This window comes from Rana temporaria, chromosome 3 (genome assembly GCF_905171775.1).
Source record: "Rana temporaria chromosome 3, aRanTem1.1, whole genome shotgun sequence".
Lineage (NCBI taxonomy): Eukaryota > Metazoa > Chordata > Amphibia > Anura > Ranidae > Rana > Rana temporaria.
In genome coordinates, this window is record NC_053491.1 from 375,909,575 (window position 1) to 375,927,438 (window position 17,864).

The 17,864-nt window shown below is 43.2% G+C and overlaps 1 protein-coding gene across 2 annotated transcripts in view; it reads left to right on the plus strand.

Moving 5' to 3' along the window:
* Positions 1 to 843: 843 nt before the first annotated feature.
* Positions 844 to 17,864, plus strand: part of PKP2 (plakophilin 2) — a 143,599-nt gene continuing 126,578 nt past the window's right edge. The window contains exon 1 of one of the 2 annotated variants that reach the window (XM_040345580.1): positions 844 to 1,928. In XM_040345580.1, coding sequence (XP_040201514.1) covers positions 1,715 to 1,928 — 214 coding nt within the window. In that variant the 5' untranslated portion in view covers positions 844 to 1,714. The remainder of the gene's footprint in view (positions 1,929 to 17,864) is intronic. The other variant, XM_040345579.1, reaches the window with a different exon arrangement.

Genomic DNA, 17,864 nt, shown 5'->3' on the forward strand with positions numbered 1-17,864 from the left:
CTACACCGGGGGGGACATTATTTTTTATTTTCCGGCCCGTTCCTTAGCAACCAGCTAAAGACGCAGGCTACAAAAATTCCCATATGGACTGTATCTAAATTGCAGCTGAACCGCTGAACAGCTGCTTTGGAAATTCGCAGTGAAAGCGGAGAATAAATTTGCACCGCAAATGTGCAAACCTAGCCTTAATGTTGCAGCATTTGTTTTGTTTTTTTTGCTTTTTTTATGGGAGGTCGTAGTTTTACTTTAATGTCCTATGGTGACACTCACTCAACATTGTGACTCTAGGACCCAGACAATACCCCCCACCCCCCTGCTCTTTTCCATAACTTAGGGTGAGATTCATAGATAGCTGAGAACAATGTAATATATATAAGTGCAGTGCAGCAGACGGCATGAGAAGTTATCAGCTTGTAAAAGGATCAACAACTCTTTGTATGCACTTATTGAACAGACATTGGAAAACACTTTTATTGGTATACTTATCAACCCAGACAGGAGCAAATAAGAGTCATTTATTGTTGGAGTTTACATACCCTTTAAATTAATTCCATGTTACTAAACATGTCGTGATTAGGTATTTAGTGTTCCTCTAAAACTGTATTGTGTTTGGCGATAATGATGCATAAAGAATATCTGCAAAGCAGGCTGGCTGAATGCACGTCTCTAGTTGTGTGCACAGCATTGGACCTAAACGTTAGCTGTGACCTGTGTAAAGAGGTGCCACTCCTCAGCCAACTCCTCCTGCGCAGCTCCTGGCAGAGCAGCCTTTGTGTACTGCTGTGTACACTCCTCTCCCCTCCCTCCTCTATACTCTACAGCCCAGCCCTGAACCTCAGGGACATTAAAAGCTGAGTTATCTGAGGAATCCCAGGCTGGAAACTCTAGGTGGGAGGAGGCCTGCCAGTTACTAAGAGAGGAAGCTGTGTGTGTGGAGGTGTGCATTGGTGTGTGTCTGTGTGAGCTTTGGAACACTGTGCTGAAGGCTGCATACTGGGACTTGCTGAGCTCTGGGGACTGCACCAACTGGAACAGCGTGTGCTGCTTTATGCACAGGGACCCTGATCGGAAAGCTGAGCCAAATACAGGTGACCGGCCCTTTACCTGCACCTGACGTGTACTGCAGACTGTGTACTGGGATGTGGCACGCACTGGAAATGTGTACTGGCGCAGAGAACTGACTGGAGAGTGAATTTTGGGGTGTCTAAGGGAGGCGTGTATCTAATTCGACCGTTACTGGGAGTTGGCGCAGGCATGAAAAACTAACTGAAGGCTGTATTCTGGGACGTATTGCATACTGGAAGTGTGTATCACCACCGACAAACTGTATACTGGATCCTAGTATTTACTCAAGGTTGTACACTGGGATTTTGAGTGTACTGGAGGTGTGTACTGGAAAAGTTGGATAGTGTTATTAAACGTGTACCGAAGACCTTATCCTGGGTATTGAGTGTACCAAACGTGTGTACTAGAACAAAGAATATACTACGGTTTGTAATTTGGGACCATCGCGTAACCTAGATTGCACACTTGGGTTAAGCCCATACAAGAGGTGCACACTTTAAAAGGCAGCTTGTTGAAGGCTGTAACCCAGAGCACACTAGGTAACCAGGGCTCAATCACTGCGTACCATTGGTGGGCAGTGGTACGACAACCTTCCTGGCACTAGAGACTAAATAGCACTAGTAGACTAAGTAGACCACTTGCATCCAACATGGCAATGGTGGCATCTCCGAGTGGTGAGCAGGGGTACATCAGGACAGTCCTGAGCAGAGATAACTTTATGGACTTGGAGAGCTCTAGCCTGGCACTGCCGTCCGAAGAGACATTGAAAGTGGGTCGGCAGGACCTCGAGAAGTCCATGCGGATCCAGCACCAGGTCCAGATGACCATGGCCAAGAGGACGACTAAAAAGAGTTTAGCTAACGGTATGTATCTTTGAAGCTTCTACATGTCATTCCGAAGGCAAGGGTCTTGTAGATGTTGGGGGACTAAGGGCCAGATTCAGGTACAAATACGTTACGCTGCGGCGGCGTAACGTATCCCATTTACGTTACACCGCCGCAGGTTTACAGAGTAAGTGCCTGATTCACAAAGCACTCACCTGTAAACTTGCGGCGGTGTAACGTAAATCCGCTCGGCGCAAGCCCGCCTAATTCAAATGGGGCGGGCACCATTTAAATTAGGCGCGTTCCCGCGCCGAACGTACTGCGCATGCTCCGTCCGTCAAATTACCCGACGTGCATTGCGCTAAATGATGTCGCAAGGACGTCATTGGTTTCGACGTTAACGTAAATGGCGTCCAGCGCCAATCACAGATGACTTACGCAAACGACGTGAAATTTAAAATTTCGACGCGGGAACAACGGCCATACTTAACATTGGCTAGGCCACCTAGAGGGCACCCTTAGTTTTGCGCCGCGTATCTCTACGGAAACAACGTAAATTTAGAGCGACGGGCAAAGCGGACGTTTGTGAATTGGCGTAAGTAGTCATTTGCATATTCTACGCCGACCGCAATGGAATCGCCACCTAGCGCCCGGCCTAGAATTGCATCCTAAGATCCGACGGTGTAAGTCAATTACACCTGTTGGATCTTAGGGCTATCTATGCGTAACTGATTCTATGAATCAGCCGCATAGTTACGACGGGCGGATCACAGAGATACGACGGCGTATCAGGAGATACGCCGTCGTATCTCTTTTGTGAATCTGGCCCTAAGAGTCTCTGTGTGGTCTGTCAGTCAACCAGGACTTGTAGTCCTCCAACAGCTATGGGTTGCACAACTATTTTCATACAGTCTGGACTTTTGTAATACAGTTGATGTGATGTGTAAAGACTTTGCAATGTGCATTGGGCAGCATGCTGGTTAAGTGGTTAGAATTCTTCTCTGTCAGCACTGAGGACTTGGGTTTTAGCAAGCATGCTGTTTGCATGACGTTTATATGTTCTCCCTGCCTTAGTGTGGTCTTTATCCCACAATAAACATACTTGTGGATTAACTGGTACCTTACTGAATTGACCCAAGAGAGGGTGTGCAGTAGGAACATCAAATTGAAAGCAGGGCTGATGGGACTTTTTTTTTGGAGTATTTTTCTATGTGATTTGTAAAATGCTGTGTACTATTGCTAATAATCTGTCCAAATTCTCAAGGCAAGAAATATAGGGCTAGATTCAGATAGATCAGCGGATCTTTAGATCCGCGTAATCTATCTGATTTAAGATCCGCCGCCGCAAGTTTACACTTACCTCCAAACTTGCGGCGGCGTATCTTAAATCCCCCGGCGGAATTCAAATTCCGTGGCTAGGGGGAGTGTAGCATTTAAATCAGGCGCGTCCCCGCGCCGATTTAAATGCGTATGCGCCGTCCGCTAATTTTCCCGGCGTGCATTGCTCCCAATGACGTCTCTAGGACGTCATTGGTTTCGGCGTGAGCGTAACTTGCGACGAGCGGTTTTGTGAATCGATGTACGCAAACGTCGAGAAAAAAAAAAAAATTGTCGCGGGAACGACGGCCATACTTAACATTGGCTGCACCTCATAGAAGCAGGGGTAAGTATACGCCAGGAAAGCGCTTACGTAAACGACGTAAAGTGACTGCGTCGGGCCCGCGTACGTTCGTGAATTGGCGTATCTCGCTGATTTACATATTCTCTGCGTAAATCAGCGAGAACGCCCCCAGCGGCCATTTTTAATTTGCAGTTAAGATCCGACGGTGTAACACAGTTACACCTGTCGGATCTTAGGCATATCTATGCGTAGATACGACCAACGTAAATCAGAGATACGATGGTGTATCAGGAGATACACCGTTGTATCTCTATGTGAATCTGGCCCGTAGTAATTGTTATTATACTGTATAGCACCAACACATTCTATGGCGCATTATACTGAATGATTCAGATCAGTCCTTACTCCCCAACCCGAAAGTGCTTACAGACTGTGCGCCGTGTCCCCAACTTCATGATGCTGTTTGGAATATTGAATAACATGACAATAACATCCTTTTTTTTTATTCTTTTATGCTATTATTCAAATGTTCTTGTCATTTTAAAAGATTTAAACATTTGAATTAAAACCTATGCATTTTCTCTCCAATTGCATTTGTCATTGAAATCAATGTAAGCGCATGAAAATGCAATTTGACAGACATTGATGCGCTATTTAATGTGTGCATTGAGATCATTTTGATGCCTTTCCATAGTTTTGTAATTAAAAACACATAAAGCAAAAATGCAAAGATGTGAATCCAGCCGAATGTTAAAGCAAAAAAACATTTTGTTATCCCGTTCACTGAAGCTATATTTGTGAGGTTAAGCCCTGATTCACATTGCCACGACTTGTCATGAAACTTGAGAGTTCGCATGACAGGTCGCGCCCCATTAACTGCAATAGAACCGTTCTAATCGGTTGCGGACTCAAGTCACTCCGAATTAGAAAAAGGTTCCTGCTGTACTTTGGTGTAACTTCAATACAACTTGCATTGACTTCTGTTAAAGAAGTCATACATATGCAAGCCGCGATGGAGTCACGCAAGGATGTCAGCTTCAAAGTTGCGCAGCTTTGAATTTGCGGCAGTGCGAACCCTGGCTTAGTCCTGCAGCAGTTATGCAGTCTTATGCCCCGTACACACGATCCAAAAATCGGACAAACGATTGTCCGACTTTTTTCGTAGTAGAAATTTAATAGGTTACTAAAGTCCCGAAATTCTCGTACATCAGGAAAAAAAAAAAACATGTGTTGTAATGTTTGTAATTAATTTGTATTGTATTTTCCGACGTCCACTATACTGACTAAATGAAAATCGTACGATTTGGAATCGTACAAGGAAAATTTTTGTGCTTGTCCGCTCAAATATTATTGGATGAATTGTCGTGATTGGCTCTCAAAAGCTGTGCACTAACTATCCTATTATCGTACGATTCTTCCTCGGACGACAGTTTTCGTACGATATTAGGATTGTGTGTATGGCCATTAGGTTGAACTCATTCCATAGGAGGGGTGTGGTCAATTTTTTTGATATGGGGGGTCCTTAAGTGCAGCCCTCGACACCACCAAATTGAATATTCAGTGGCAGAAACAACATACACACAACAGAATGTAGTCAAAGACCATAGACAATGGATATAATACAGAAGATGGTTAAAGAGTGCAAATAGGAGACAAGAAATACCTGTAGTCAGAGACTTTAGACATGTAAGCGATGATCAAACTGTGGGTATAATACAAAGGATGGTCAGAGACTATGGACAGAATACAAAAGATGATCAGAGACTGCAGATATGATATAAGAGATGGTCAGAGACTGCAGACATGATACAAGAGAGGGTCAGAGACTGCAAACATGATGTAGGAGATGGTCAGAGACTGCAGACATGATAAAAGAGATAGTCAGAGACTGCAGACATGATATAAGAGATGGTCAGAGACGACAGATATGATATAGGAGATGGTCAGAGACTGCAGACATGATATAAGAGATGGTCAGAGACTGCAGACATAATACAAGAGATGATCAGAGACTGCAGACAAAAATAAAAGAGGTGGTTAGAGACTACAGACATGATATAAGAGATGACCATAGACTGTAGACATGATACAGGAGATGGTCCGAGATTGCAGACATGATACAAGAGATGGTCATAGACTGCAGACATGTTGCAGGAGACTGTGAGAGACCATGAACATGCTTAGGAGTTGTAGGAGACTGGGAACATGCCTCTAGAGACAGTCATAGACTGCAGATACATTACAGGAGGAATTAATCACTGCTTTACCAGGGCAATAGGGAAACACAGATTAGTGTCTGCAGGGGTCCTGAGGGTCGCACATAAAGTGCCAAAGGGCCGCAGGTTGGGCTCTAATGTTTTATTGCATTTATTATGCAATTTTAGCGCCCCCTTTATACACTATCACCTCTAATGTTTTACTGTGTTTTTCTGCACACAGCAATACAACAACCCATTAAAACATCACTGTAAAAGACAAGGTAAAAAAGGCGTTACAAAAAATACATCTGTAACAGTAGACACTGAATCCACCCTTCAATGCAACTGTACAAGGATATCAATGATTGTTGTGTTGTTTATGACCATTTGAGACATGAGTGTGTGTTCCATACAAAGAATACATCCTAGCAAAATTATTGAACTTTCAGGGCCCATTCACACTTATGTGTTATGTCAGTATTATTCATTGTAAATGGAATCCCAATGCATTATATAGTAGAGAACTCACAACATACCACAGCCCACTGCAATACATGTACTGTGCGTTGTGGTGAGCTTTGTCATTAAAATTGGTCATGTTTGTTTTTTCACGTGTTGTAGTTCAATGCAACGCATGTTATATGTACCATAATGCGCATTAGGCCATGTGTGTTAATGCACAGCAATTGAACACTGCAATATACTGTATTTTACATTTTTATTTTTTTGGGGGTTAGATAAACATTATCTACCACAAATGCTACAGTACACTTCATTCAGACTTTACATTATTTCATGTTTTTTTTTTTTTGTTGAGCCAGTATAAAGGAAAAGTAATAGTGGAAAAAAGCAGTTGGGGCCTTCAAGCATAATTCATTATTACATAAAAAATCATTATTAAATAAAAAATGATTATACAAGTTTAATAGTGGATGTTGCAAATATATAAATGTAATACTCACAATCATGATTGTGGGCATGTGAAGCCCAATCGATAACTCTTCTGGGATAAGCGTTGGAGAGGTGCATGCTGGGTAACCAGCATGCACCTCTCGATCTCGCACATGCAGGATTCACCGGCGGCCATAGCACCAATTGTTTCTAAAGTTGCCATAACAACGGGTGCAGACGGAAGAAGGTCCTGTCCAATTGTTATGGTTACCACCTTAAATCACGTAATTTCCTGTCAGGAAATAATGTGATTTTTGATCACAGTACTGCCCACAGACTCCTGGGAAATGATGACACATAATTTTCCCAGGAGCACAGGCGAATGAGGAAGTGACGAGGAGCGCCACGGACCAGGAAGTGGCAGATTAGGAGGACTACATAATGTTTCTGCTAAGTATATAAAAAACATTTCCTCAAAATGTTCCTTTATAGATTTAAAGCATAGGTCCACCTTAAAAAATAAATAAAAAACATTAACATAAAAAGGCTCCTAAAATACATTAAAAAAATTTGAAAAAATAAATATTTTTAACTGGGGGACATGGCAGGGGCGTGTCCTTTGCCTATATATTTTGTGCTACAATGTCTCCCTGTTGGATTTGCTTAGATCATTCATGATTAATAATATTGATGCTGCAGTTTTTAGATATGGAGGTAAATGTTATCAGTCAAAGGTAAACAGTCTTATCAGTGTGTCCTAATGTGCCTTGTTTCTGCCTATAGTTTGTACCCATATGGGAACTTGCTCACTACATGTGCAGGCTCTGACCCTCACAGACCTCCAGCATTCCAGAATTGGGAAACAGGGATTTGACTTAAATCTGACCTCCAGTCTTCCCTTCAGTCTTCTTGCACAATTGTACAGGCTCTTCTCCTTTACTGAAATTGCTTACTCTGATTTCACTGCATGCTGTGAGCCCCACACAGTGTTCATTAAGAAGCTGCAATTCCTTTATTTATTTTTTAAACCTGACAATCCTGCCTTGTAAATCCTTGTTCGAGCGCTTCCTGTTTTAGGTTGTCCCTTGTCTCCTAATCGTATTCCTGCAATGTCACCCCGTCACACAGGCTTTTGATTGGGACAACAAGTGACCTTTTAAACACACATTAGGCAGGCATGTTCCATTGCTGTCATCGTGAGGAAAACAGTCCTGAGAAATGCCTTGCAGCCATTGATGGAGTGCATGAAGACTGGATATGGCTGCAAAGAGACTGCAGGGGGTTCACATCACTCGACATTAACAAAGGACGAGTGAAAGTGACAATAAGTATTTGATTTAAAAACAAAGTTACAGACACTGTTCATGATACGCTGTGCTTTAGCAAAATATCATCCAGTAATGCCTTGTACACATGACTGGTTTTCACGACGTGTATATGCTCCCTAGCAGTTTTCTCGACGAAAAAAAACTGCCCGCAAATTTTTTTAAACCAGCTGTCTTTTTTCTCATCGTGTTTCCCGTCTGTTTTTTTCTCGTCTCGAAAAACAGTCGTGTGTATGCTTTTCCGAGGGGAAAAAACGTGCATGCTCAGAATCAAGTATGCAGCCCAAAAGCAGCCCAAAGGGTGGCGCCATTTGAAAGGAACTTCCCCTTTATAGTCCCGTCGTATGTGTTGTACGTCACCGCGCTTTGGTCGGACGTTTTTTTTGCATGAACGTGTGTATGCAAGTCAGGCTGGAGAGGAATCACATCGGGAAAAACGTTGTTTTTTTTTTCCTGCCGAGAAAAATGGTCGTGTGTACAAGGGATTTAGCGTCCTTTTACACCCAGTGCTGGATTTTAAAGGGGACAAAAGGGGAAACAGCCCTGGGCCTCCTGATAGATGCCCCCCCCCCATATGAAATGAATATAAAACAATCTATGAAAAAAAATTATAATTATAATAAAAAATGTGTTTGTGTGTATATATATATATATAATATGTGTGTGTGTGTTTGTGTATATATATAATAATATGTGTGTGTATATATATATAATATGTGTGAGTATATACTGTATATATATATAATAATATGTGTGTGTGTGTGTGTATATATATATATATATATATATATATATATATATATATATATATATATATATATAAATATATATATATATTATGTGTGTATGTATATATATATATATATATATATATATATATATAAAAATATATATATATTATGTGTGTGTGTGTGTGTATATATATATATATATAATAATATGTGTATATATATATATAATATGTGTGAGTATATATATATATATAATAATATGTGTGTGTGTATATATATATATATATATATATATAAAAATATATATATATATATATTATGTGTGTGTGTGTGTGTGTGTGTGTGTATATATATTTATATTTATATATATATATAAATATATATATATATTATGTGTGTGTGTGTATATATATATATATATATATATATATATATATATATATATATATATATATATATATATATATTTTGTTTTGGTTTTAGATACAGCATGGAAGGGATGAGAAGGAAAGTCACATTTTAGCTATAGATACATTTAAATAATGTAGACATTGCACAATAAAACTGACTAGATGAATTACATCCAAACCACCTAAACATCGCCTGAGGTTTCACAAAATAAACACCTCTGCCAGAGACACGTGTGCACCATAATTACATCCCAAGAACAAAACTCAGTGCTCCCATGCTGACAACATTAGTAGGTAAAAAATTCAAGTTTCTTTATAGCAATGAGCTAAGCAATTCTTTTTAGCAATTATGAGCAATAGAGGTAGCAGACAAAATATTACAGCTGCTTTATCCTACTGCAAGAAAGTGATAGTGTTAGCTTCATATTAAAGCATTTCTAAACCCAGAGTCAAACATTTATATATTGCAGATGTTTGCTTCATAAATGAGTTGCCTGCATAGGTTTTTCCTTTTTTTTTTCCTCTCTGTATTTTCACCCGGTGGCCCTACTAAGAACACACTTTTAAATACACAATACTATTTATTTTTTATTTTATTGTCAAGGAAAAGCCAACATGTTTCTACTGTGGTAAAAGTCCCCCTTCTCCTGGATCTTAACAATAATATTTTCTTCCGAACTGGACCAGGACATAATCCCAGAAGGCACCATCGGTTTTAAATTACAGTAAAACATTGAATTGCAAGCATAATTTGTTCCAGAAACATGCTTGTAATCCAAAGCACTTGTATATCAAAGCAAATTTTCCCATAAGAAACAATGGAAACTCACATGATTCGTTCCACAACCATTTATTAAGAGGTCCTTCAGTTTATAGTCCATATAAAAAGATTACAGCAATGTGACCAGGTTGTGTAACCATACAATGTCCATCCACAAATAGAAGCCTCCACAAGGCGATTAAAAGCAAATTTAAGCAAAAGCTACAGAGTATAAAAGAGAAGAGAGGCGCCTCTAAGTGTAGCGATATGGTTGTACCTTCATTAAATGTAACCATATTGCTACACTTAGAGGCAACTGTTCTCTTTTATATTCAGTTGTGACATGACGCTACTCAATATATATCAAGACATTGCTTGTATATCGAGTCAAATTTTATAAAAAAAAATGTTGCTTGTCTTGCAAAACACTCTCAAACCAAGTTACTCTCAAACCAAGGTTTTACTGTACCATTTAGGTATTTCAGGCTATTGATCCTTTTCTGCCCTAAAGAGAGGTGTAATTACAACCCCTGAGACATGTTGGCTTTTTCGTAGCAATTTTAAATAAAGTACCACTCTGGACTTTAATACGTGAAGTGGCGCTTTCATTTTTTATTCTGCACGCCACCAGCTAGTGGAGAGAGATGTAAATGACAGCCTGTGACTCCTCCTAATGCTGGCTACATACTATACAATTTTTATACAATTTTCCTTTAGCTTTACCAAAACCATATGCCGTGTTTGCCGGCGTATAAGACGACTGGGCGTATAAGACGACCCCCTAATTTTCCAGGAAAAAATTTGGTTTTGGGATATACTTGCCATATAAGACTACCCACTTCCTACTAGTCTTTCTGGAAGCTGAGGGGTAGCCGGAACAACCGCTGACAGAAACAGGCTTTTTTCAAATCTCACTGTGCCATTACATTACATGCCTCACTGTGCCATTACATTACATGCCCCCACTGTGCCATCACTTGCCCCCACTGTGCCATCACTTGCCCCCACTGTACCATCACTTGCCCCCACTGTGCCATCACTTGCCCACACTGTGCCATCACTTGCCCTCACTGTGCCATCACTTGCCCACCACTGTGCCATCACTTTCCCCCACTGTGCCAACAGTGCCATCACTCACGTTTTGCTGATTTGTTTCCAGGCCGGTGACAGTCTCCGTGCTGCGAGTTTCCATGATTTGAAAGCCGCGCCTTCTTCTCAGCGTGTCCTGTGATAGGCGGAACACAAATTTTCCCAGCAGCGCCTTTGTTCTGTGTTCCGCCTATCACGGACGTCCTCTCGTCCGAGGATGAGAAGGCATCTGTGATAGGAGGAACACAGAACAGAGGCGCTGCTGGGAAGATTTGTGTTCCGCCTATCACAGGACATGCTGAAAAGAAGGAGCGGCTTTTAAATCATGGACGCTCGCAGCATGGAGACTGTCACTGGCGTATAAGACAACCCCCGACTTTGGATGCATTTTTTTGCATCCAAAAGGTCGTCTTATACGCCGGAAAATATGGTAATATGAGGTCAAACCAAAACACTTTCGAATTGTATGCAATCATGCAGGCCCTTGCACTTCATTGTTGAAGGTAAATTGAAAGTAAATTGAACAATAAAAATGGTATAATGTGTATCTAGCCTTAGTCATGCGTCTGATGCATTTTTTCCCACCCAATGGGACTAATCATAGAGGCCCTTTATAATTAAGTCCCGGTACAAGCTTATCTGGTGGAGAGAGGTGCAAATAGTCTCAGTCTGTGACTCCTCTTAAGTCACGAGCGGACGCATTTCACCCCACCCAGCGGAGCTAATCATAGAGGTCCTCTATGGAAGCATATCAGGGGCGTGGCTTAAGAGGATGAGGCTGTTTACATAACTCTACACCAGTTGAGCTGACGGCATGCATTGTCTTCTTGTCTCTATTAGCCAGATTCAGTAAGACCTGCCTAACGTTAGGCAGGCGTAGCGTATCTCATATACGCCGCCGTAAGTTAGAGAGGCAAGTGCTGTATTCACAAAGCACTTGCGTCCTAAGTTACGGCAGCGTAGCGTAAATGGGCCGGCGTAAGCCCGCCTAATTCAAATTGTGTTGAGGTGGGCGTATCCCAGTGCGCATGCGTCGGATAGAATGCCTAAGATACGTCGAACACTGCCTACTACGTGAACGTAACTTACGCACAGCCCTATTTGCGTACGACTTAAAAAGATACGCTTGTTCCGATGTCCATACTTTGCATGGGCTGCGCCACCTAGAGACCAGCTTTAACTTTACGCGGGCGTATGTCTTCCGTAAACGGCGTAACTAATATGCGTCAGGCGTACGTACGTTCGTGAATTGGCATATCTTGCTCATTTGCATATTCGATTGCGGAAAAACGGAAGCGCCACCTAGCGGCCAGCGTAATAATTTAAGCATATCTGGTTTCCAGAATACGCTTAAATTTACGACGGTGTAGATTCAGAGTTACGATGGCGTATCTACTGTAACGTACGGTAACTCTCTCTGAATCTAGCTATATGTTGTCTAGGTTGTCTAGGTTAGGCCCTTGACAGCTTGAACCTATTTAATACTATGGGGCACCGGACTTGTGTGCTACTAGAACACCTAGAGCGGCACCAAAAGATGTTGCATGGTATCATGAGTTTTCCTAAAGCTGGCCATACATGGATTTCAGTAGGTTCCTGATGAGCCGGTGCATTGCCATGAAATGAGATTTGCCATGGAATGAGATGGTCCGCCTCCATCTCATCCTGACAAAACATCAGTCACAGCTAGGCTGTCATAGGGAGAGGATCTCCTCTCCCTGTGATAGCCCGATAGCACTGTCAGCAGTGTGCCTCCCGCCAACGCTAAGTACACCCCGCGCCCGCAGCTCTACTCCCCGATTAAGTACACCCGCGCCCGCAGCTCTACTCCCCGATTAAGTACACCCCGCGCCCGCAGCTCTACTCCCCGTCCCCCGCACCCCGCGCCCGCAGCTCTACTCCCCGTCCCCCGTTAAGGCTCAGGGAACGGGGCGAGTCTACGCTATTAGCGTAGACCTAGCGTTGGCTACGTTACGCTACTAACGTAGCCAACGCTAGGTCTACGCTAATAGCGTAGACTCGCCCCGTTCCCTGAGCCTTAACGGGGGACGGGGAGTAGAGCTGCGGGCGCGGGGTGTACTTAATCGGGGAGTAGAGCTGCGGGCGCGGGGTGTACTTAGCGCTGGCGGGAGGCACGCTGCTGACAGTGCTATCGGGCTATCACAGGGAGAGGAGATCCTCTCCCTATGACAGCCTAGCTGTGACTGATGTTTTGTCACGTGACATGAGTGAGCCAATAGGATGAGATGGAGGCGGATCATCTCATTCCATGGCAAATCTCATTTCATGGCAATGCAAAATTTGCTCAGTGGGTGGCCATGTCTGACAGGCAGAAAATTGTTGGCTGAACAGTGCCTGCATCCAATTAGATGCAGGCACTGTTCAGGTATTTTGACAGCTGGCGGGGCTAGATGTCAAATTAGCAGCAGGGGGTGATTTGGCCATCTGTGCTGTGTAGTGTGGATGGAAGAATCTGACCATCCACAGAAGTTCTAGGAAAAATAGAGCCACCACGTTTACAAGCCAGGTTACATATCAGTCAGTAATCCAGCACTCCTCACCGCATTTTTCCACATTTTGAGGAGAAAATTTTTCGTTTTCAGATTTGGTTTAATTACCGCAGACAACGCAAATTTGCTTTAATAAAAAAAAAAAAAAAGAATTACAAGGTAGCTTAGGAGCTGCTTGCAAAGCACTAGTACTACAAACTACGAGTTGACAGAGACGAAGCATGTGGACAGGATTTTCCTTATCTGTCTGAATACACAGCCCTGAACCTAGGACTCAAGGACAGCCCAGGAGCTATAAAGCTATAAGAGGATATTGTACCTATATAGCTATATTGTACCTGCTCTGTGCACAGGATGGGCTCCACCCACAATTTTCAATAATATAATAGGTGTCCATTCCACATCTGGGTTCAGGATTCCTCCAGGAACCTCATGGCTGACCTCTTCAATCCATCACCGAAATTGCATAACCTACTCTGTAAACAGACATGACCAGAAGACTATACATTGTTATTAAAAGTTATTGTGACTAATGAAAGCAGAACCCCAGCCAGAAATAACAAAATAAAGACGAATTGTTCATAACAGATACGTTAAAGTGGAAATTTACCCATAACAACTTGATAAAAAACAATGGGCCAGATCCACAAAGAGCCGCCGTAACTTAAATATTCTGATTTAAAGCGGGGGTTCACCCATTTGTAAAAAAAAAAAAATTCTCCCCTTAGCTTCCTGCTCGTTCGGTCTAGGGGAATCGGCTATTTGTATTAAAATATGATCCGTACTTACCCGTTTTCGAGCTGCATCTTCTTCCGTCGCTTCCGGGTATGGGTCTTCGGGAGCGGGCGTTCCTTCTTGATTGACAGTCTTCCGAAAGGCTTCCGACGGTCGCATCCATCGCGTCACTCGTAGCCGAAAGAAGCCGAACGTCGATGCGGCTCTATACTGCGCCTGCGCACCGACGTTCGGCTTCTTTCGGAAAATCGTGACGCGATGGATGCGACCGTCGGAAGCCTCTCGGAAGACTGTCAATCAAGAAGGAACGCCCATTCCCGAAGCCCATACCCGGAAGCGACGGAGAGGATGCATCTCGTAAACGGGTAAGTACTGCACATATTTTAAAATAAATAGCCGATTCCCCTAGTAAAAACGAGCAGGAATCTAAGGGGGAAAAGTGCCCTCTAAGGGTGAACCCCCGCTTTAAGTTTCACTGCCGCAAAATTTCTACCTAAGTGCCCGATCCACAAAGCACTTACCTAGAAATTTTCGGCTGTGTAACTTAAATCCGTCCGGCGCAAGGCGTTCCTATTTTTATGGGGCGAGTCCCATTTAAATTAGGCGCGCTCCCGCGCCGGACGTACTGCGCATGCTCACGACGTCATTTTCCCGACGTGCATAGCGCGGTTTTACGTTACGCAGAGTTTTGAGAATCGTGCCGGGTAAAAAAAGTTGCGTCGGGAAAAAAAAAAGATACGGCGGGAAGAAAAAAAATAAAAATAACAGCGTCGCGGGTAAGAAGGGTCTACTTTTACAAGGTGTAAACAGTTTACACTTTGTAAAAGAAGCCCTAATTTTACGATTGCCACGTAAGTATTTACGGAGATTTCATGAAGCTAAACCGCTTTGTGGATCTCCGTAAGTGCTCATTTGCATACGCGAAGCGGCATTTCGACTCGAAATGCCCCCAGCGGCGGATGCGGTACTGCATCCTAAGATCCGGCAGTGTAAGTCCCTTACACATGTCGGATCTTCTGCCTATCTTTTGGAAACTGATTCTGTGGATCAGTTCCAAAGATAGAAACAGGGATACGACGGCGTATCAGTAGATACGCCGGCGTATCTCTTTTGAGGATCTGGCCCCCTGTACTTTAGCAAGGAACATACATTCCATATTAACCACTTAAGACCCGGACCTTTAGGCCCCATTCACACAAATGGACCGTTCAGGTCCGCCAGTCAGTTTTGACGGCGGACCTGAACGGCCGCTCCATGCAGTCCTATGGAGCGTCGGATGTCAGCGGAGACATGTCCGCTGACATCCGACCTGATCCGATACGCAGAAATCAGACATATGGCGATACGTCCATATCCATCCATGGCGGATCGGATCGGGTGAGATCTGATGAAAACGGACATCCGTTTTCATCAGATCGCTCCATAGGAATCAGCGGCGCTGCACAAGCCCCTCCCAGCTCAGTGAGCTTTCTTTTGGTGGTATTTGATCACCTCTGCGGTTTTTATTTTTTGTGCTATAAACAAAAATAGAGCGACAATTTTGAAAAAAATTCAATACTTTTTACTTTTTTCTATAATAAATATCCCCCAAAAATATATATAAAAAATATATTTTTCCTCAGTTTAGGCCGATACGTATTCTTCTAACTATTTTTGTTAAAAAAAATCGCAATAAGCATTTATCGATTGGTTTGCGCAAAATTTATAGCGTTTACAAAATAGGGGATAGTTTTATTGCATTTTTTTTTTACTATTAATGGCGGCAATCGGCGATTTTTTTTCATGTCTGCGACATTATGGCGGACACTTTGGACAATTTTGACACATTTTTGGGACCATTGTCATTTTCACAGCAAAAAATGCATTAAAAATACATTGTTTACTGTGAAAATGACAATTGCAGTTTGGGAGTTAACCACAAGGGGACGCTGAAGGGGTTAAGTGTGACCTCATCTGTGTTTCTAACTGTAGGGGGGTGTGGCTGTAAGTGTGACGTCATTGATTGTGTTTCCCTATATAAGGGAACACACGATCAATGACGGCGCCACAGTGAAGAACGGGGAAACTGTGTTTACACACAGCTCTCCCCGTTCTTCAGCTCCGGGGACCGATCGCGGGACTCCAGCGGAGATCGGGTCGCAGGTCCCGCGGCCGCGGTCACGGAGCTTTGCACCGGGTCACCTCCACGCCCCGGCAGCATGCGCGCGACCCCACGGCTGGGCTTAAAGGGCAGCGTACAGGTACGTGGATGTGCCCAGCCGTGCCATTCGGCCGACGTATATCGGCGTGAAGGAGTCCTTAAGTGGTTAATAATTAATGCTGCCAAATTTAGTGGGTGCTGTAAATTGCCTCCAGCATTGCTCCTATTTCTTCTTGCTGGAGGCTGCTATTTTGCTGAAGCCCCTGAACAGCAGTAAATCATAAAGTGCAACTAAACCCATTGATTAAAGAGGAAGTAAACTCTTGTAAAAAAAAAAAAAAAACCTGCAAGTCAACGGCATAATGAGCTAGTATGCATAGCATACTAGCTCATTATGAATGACTTACTTTAGATCAAAGCCGTCCTTGTCTCCTCCTCCGGCTCCAGGGGTTACTTTCGGGTTTCACGGCTCTGGCGCTGTGATTGGCCGGAGCCGCAATGACGTCACTCCTGCGAGTGCGTGTGGGACACTCCGGTAACGGCACGCATACTGATGCAGCGGCACATAGGTGCCATTGCGTCAGTTTGCTCTAGTGCGCATGTGCCGATGTCATCAGCACATGCAGGAGACAGGGAATATCTCCTAAACCGTGCAGGTTTAGCAGATATGCTGGTTAACTACAGGTAAGCCTTAATAGACTTACCTGTATCATAAAGTTTAAAAATAGGGTTTACAACCACTTTAAACGGTTTAAAAAAACAGATATATTCCTGGAATGCCAGGATTGACATTTGCTTGTAACTATTTCCAATCTATCCAAAATAAAATAAAATGTTTTGGCTGGTGTTGGCCTTTAAAGCAAGGCTTTTGCCAAAAATAAGACAATAGTCAATTAGATTAAATGGCTAAACCAGCATTTGCTGCAATATTTTGCTTCAATTAAAAGATTTCCCCTACAATACTGTTTTTTACCCCTAGATGTTCTCAATTCGGTGGCCTGCATCATTCAACCCATTTTGGGGGTATCCAAGACCCATCCCCAACATGTGACTGGACAACAAAAGAGAAGCAACACAATGAGGAACTCATCTCTATTTTATTCTGGGGCTGTGCCCGCCATACATGGGTTAACTGCTTGTATTGTCCAGGGGCGCACTTAAAACATATACTTACCCGATCCTGTGGAAAACAGCGCTCCCCACGTCCATAGGCGTGCGCAAGGGGTGTGCCAGGTGTGCCTGGGCACACCCTAATCATGGGGTTGGCAACCTGTCAATGGTGGGCAGGTGACAGGTAAACAGAAATCCTTCCTTGCCGACCCTCAGAACCTGGACAGGAGGGGTGGAATTTAGTGGAACCGATCTGTATTTTCTTCCTGCAGAAGCTGAAAGTCGGCTTCTCCTCCTCTCCCTTTTGTCAACATTCAGCTGCCACAGAAGGAAAATATAGGGGATTGTTACTAATATATGCCACCTCCACCACCCCTCCAGGTCCCCCATGTGCTCCTTTGCTCCCCCTTCCTCCCATTGTTTCAGGATGGAGAGTGAGGAAGAGGCCGGTAAAT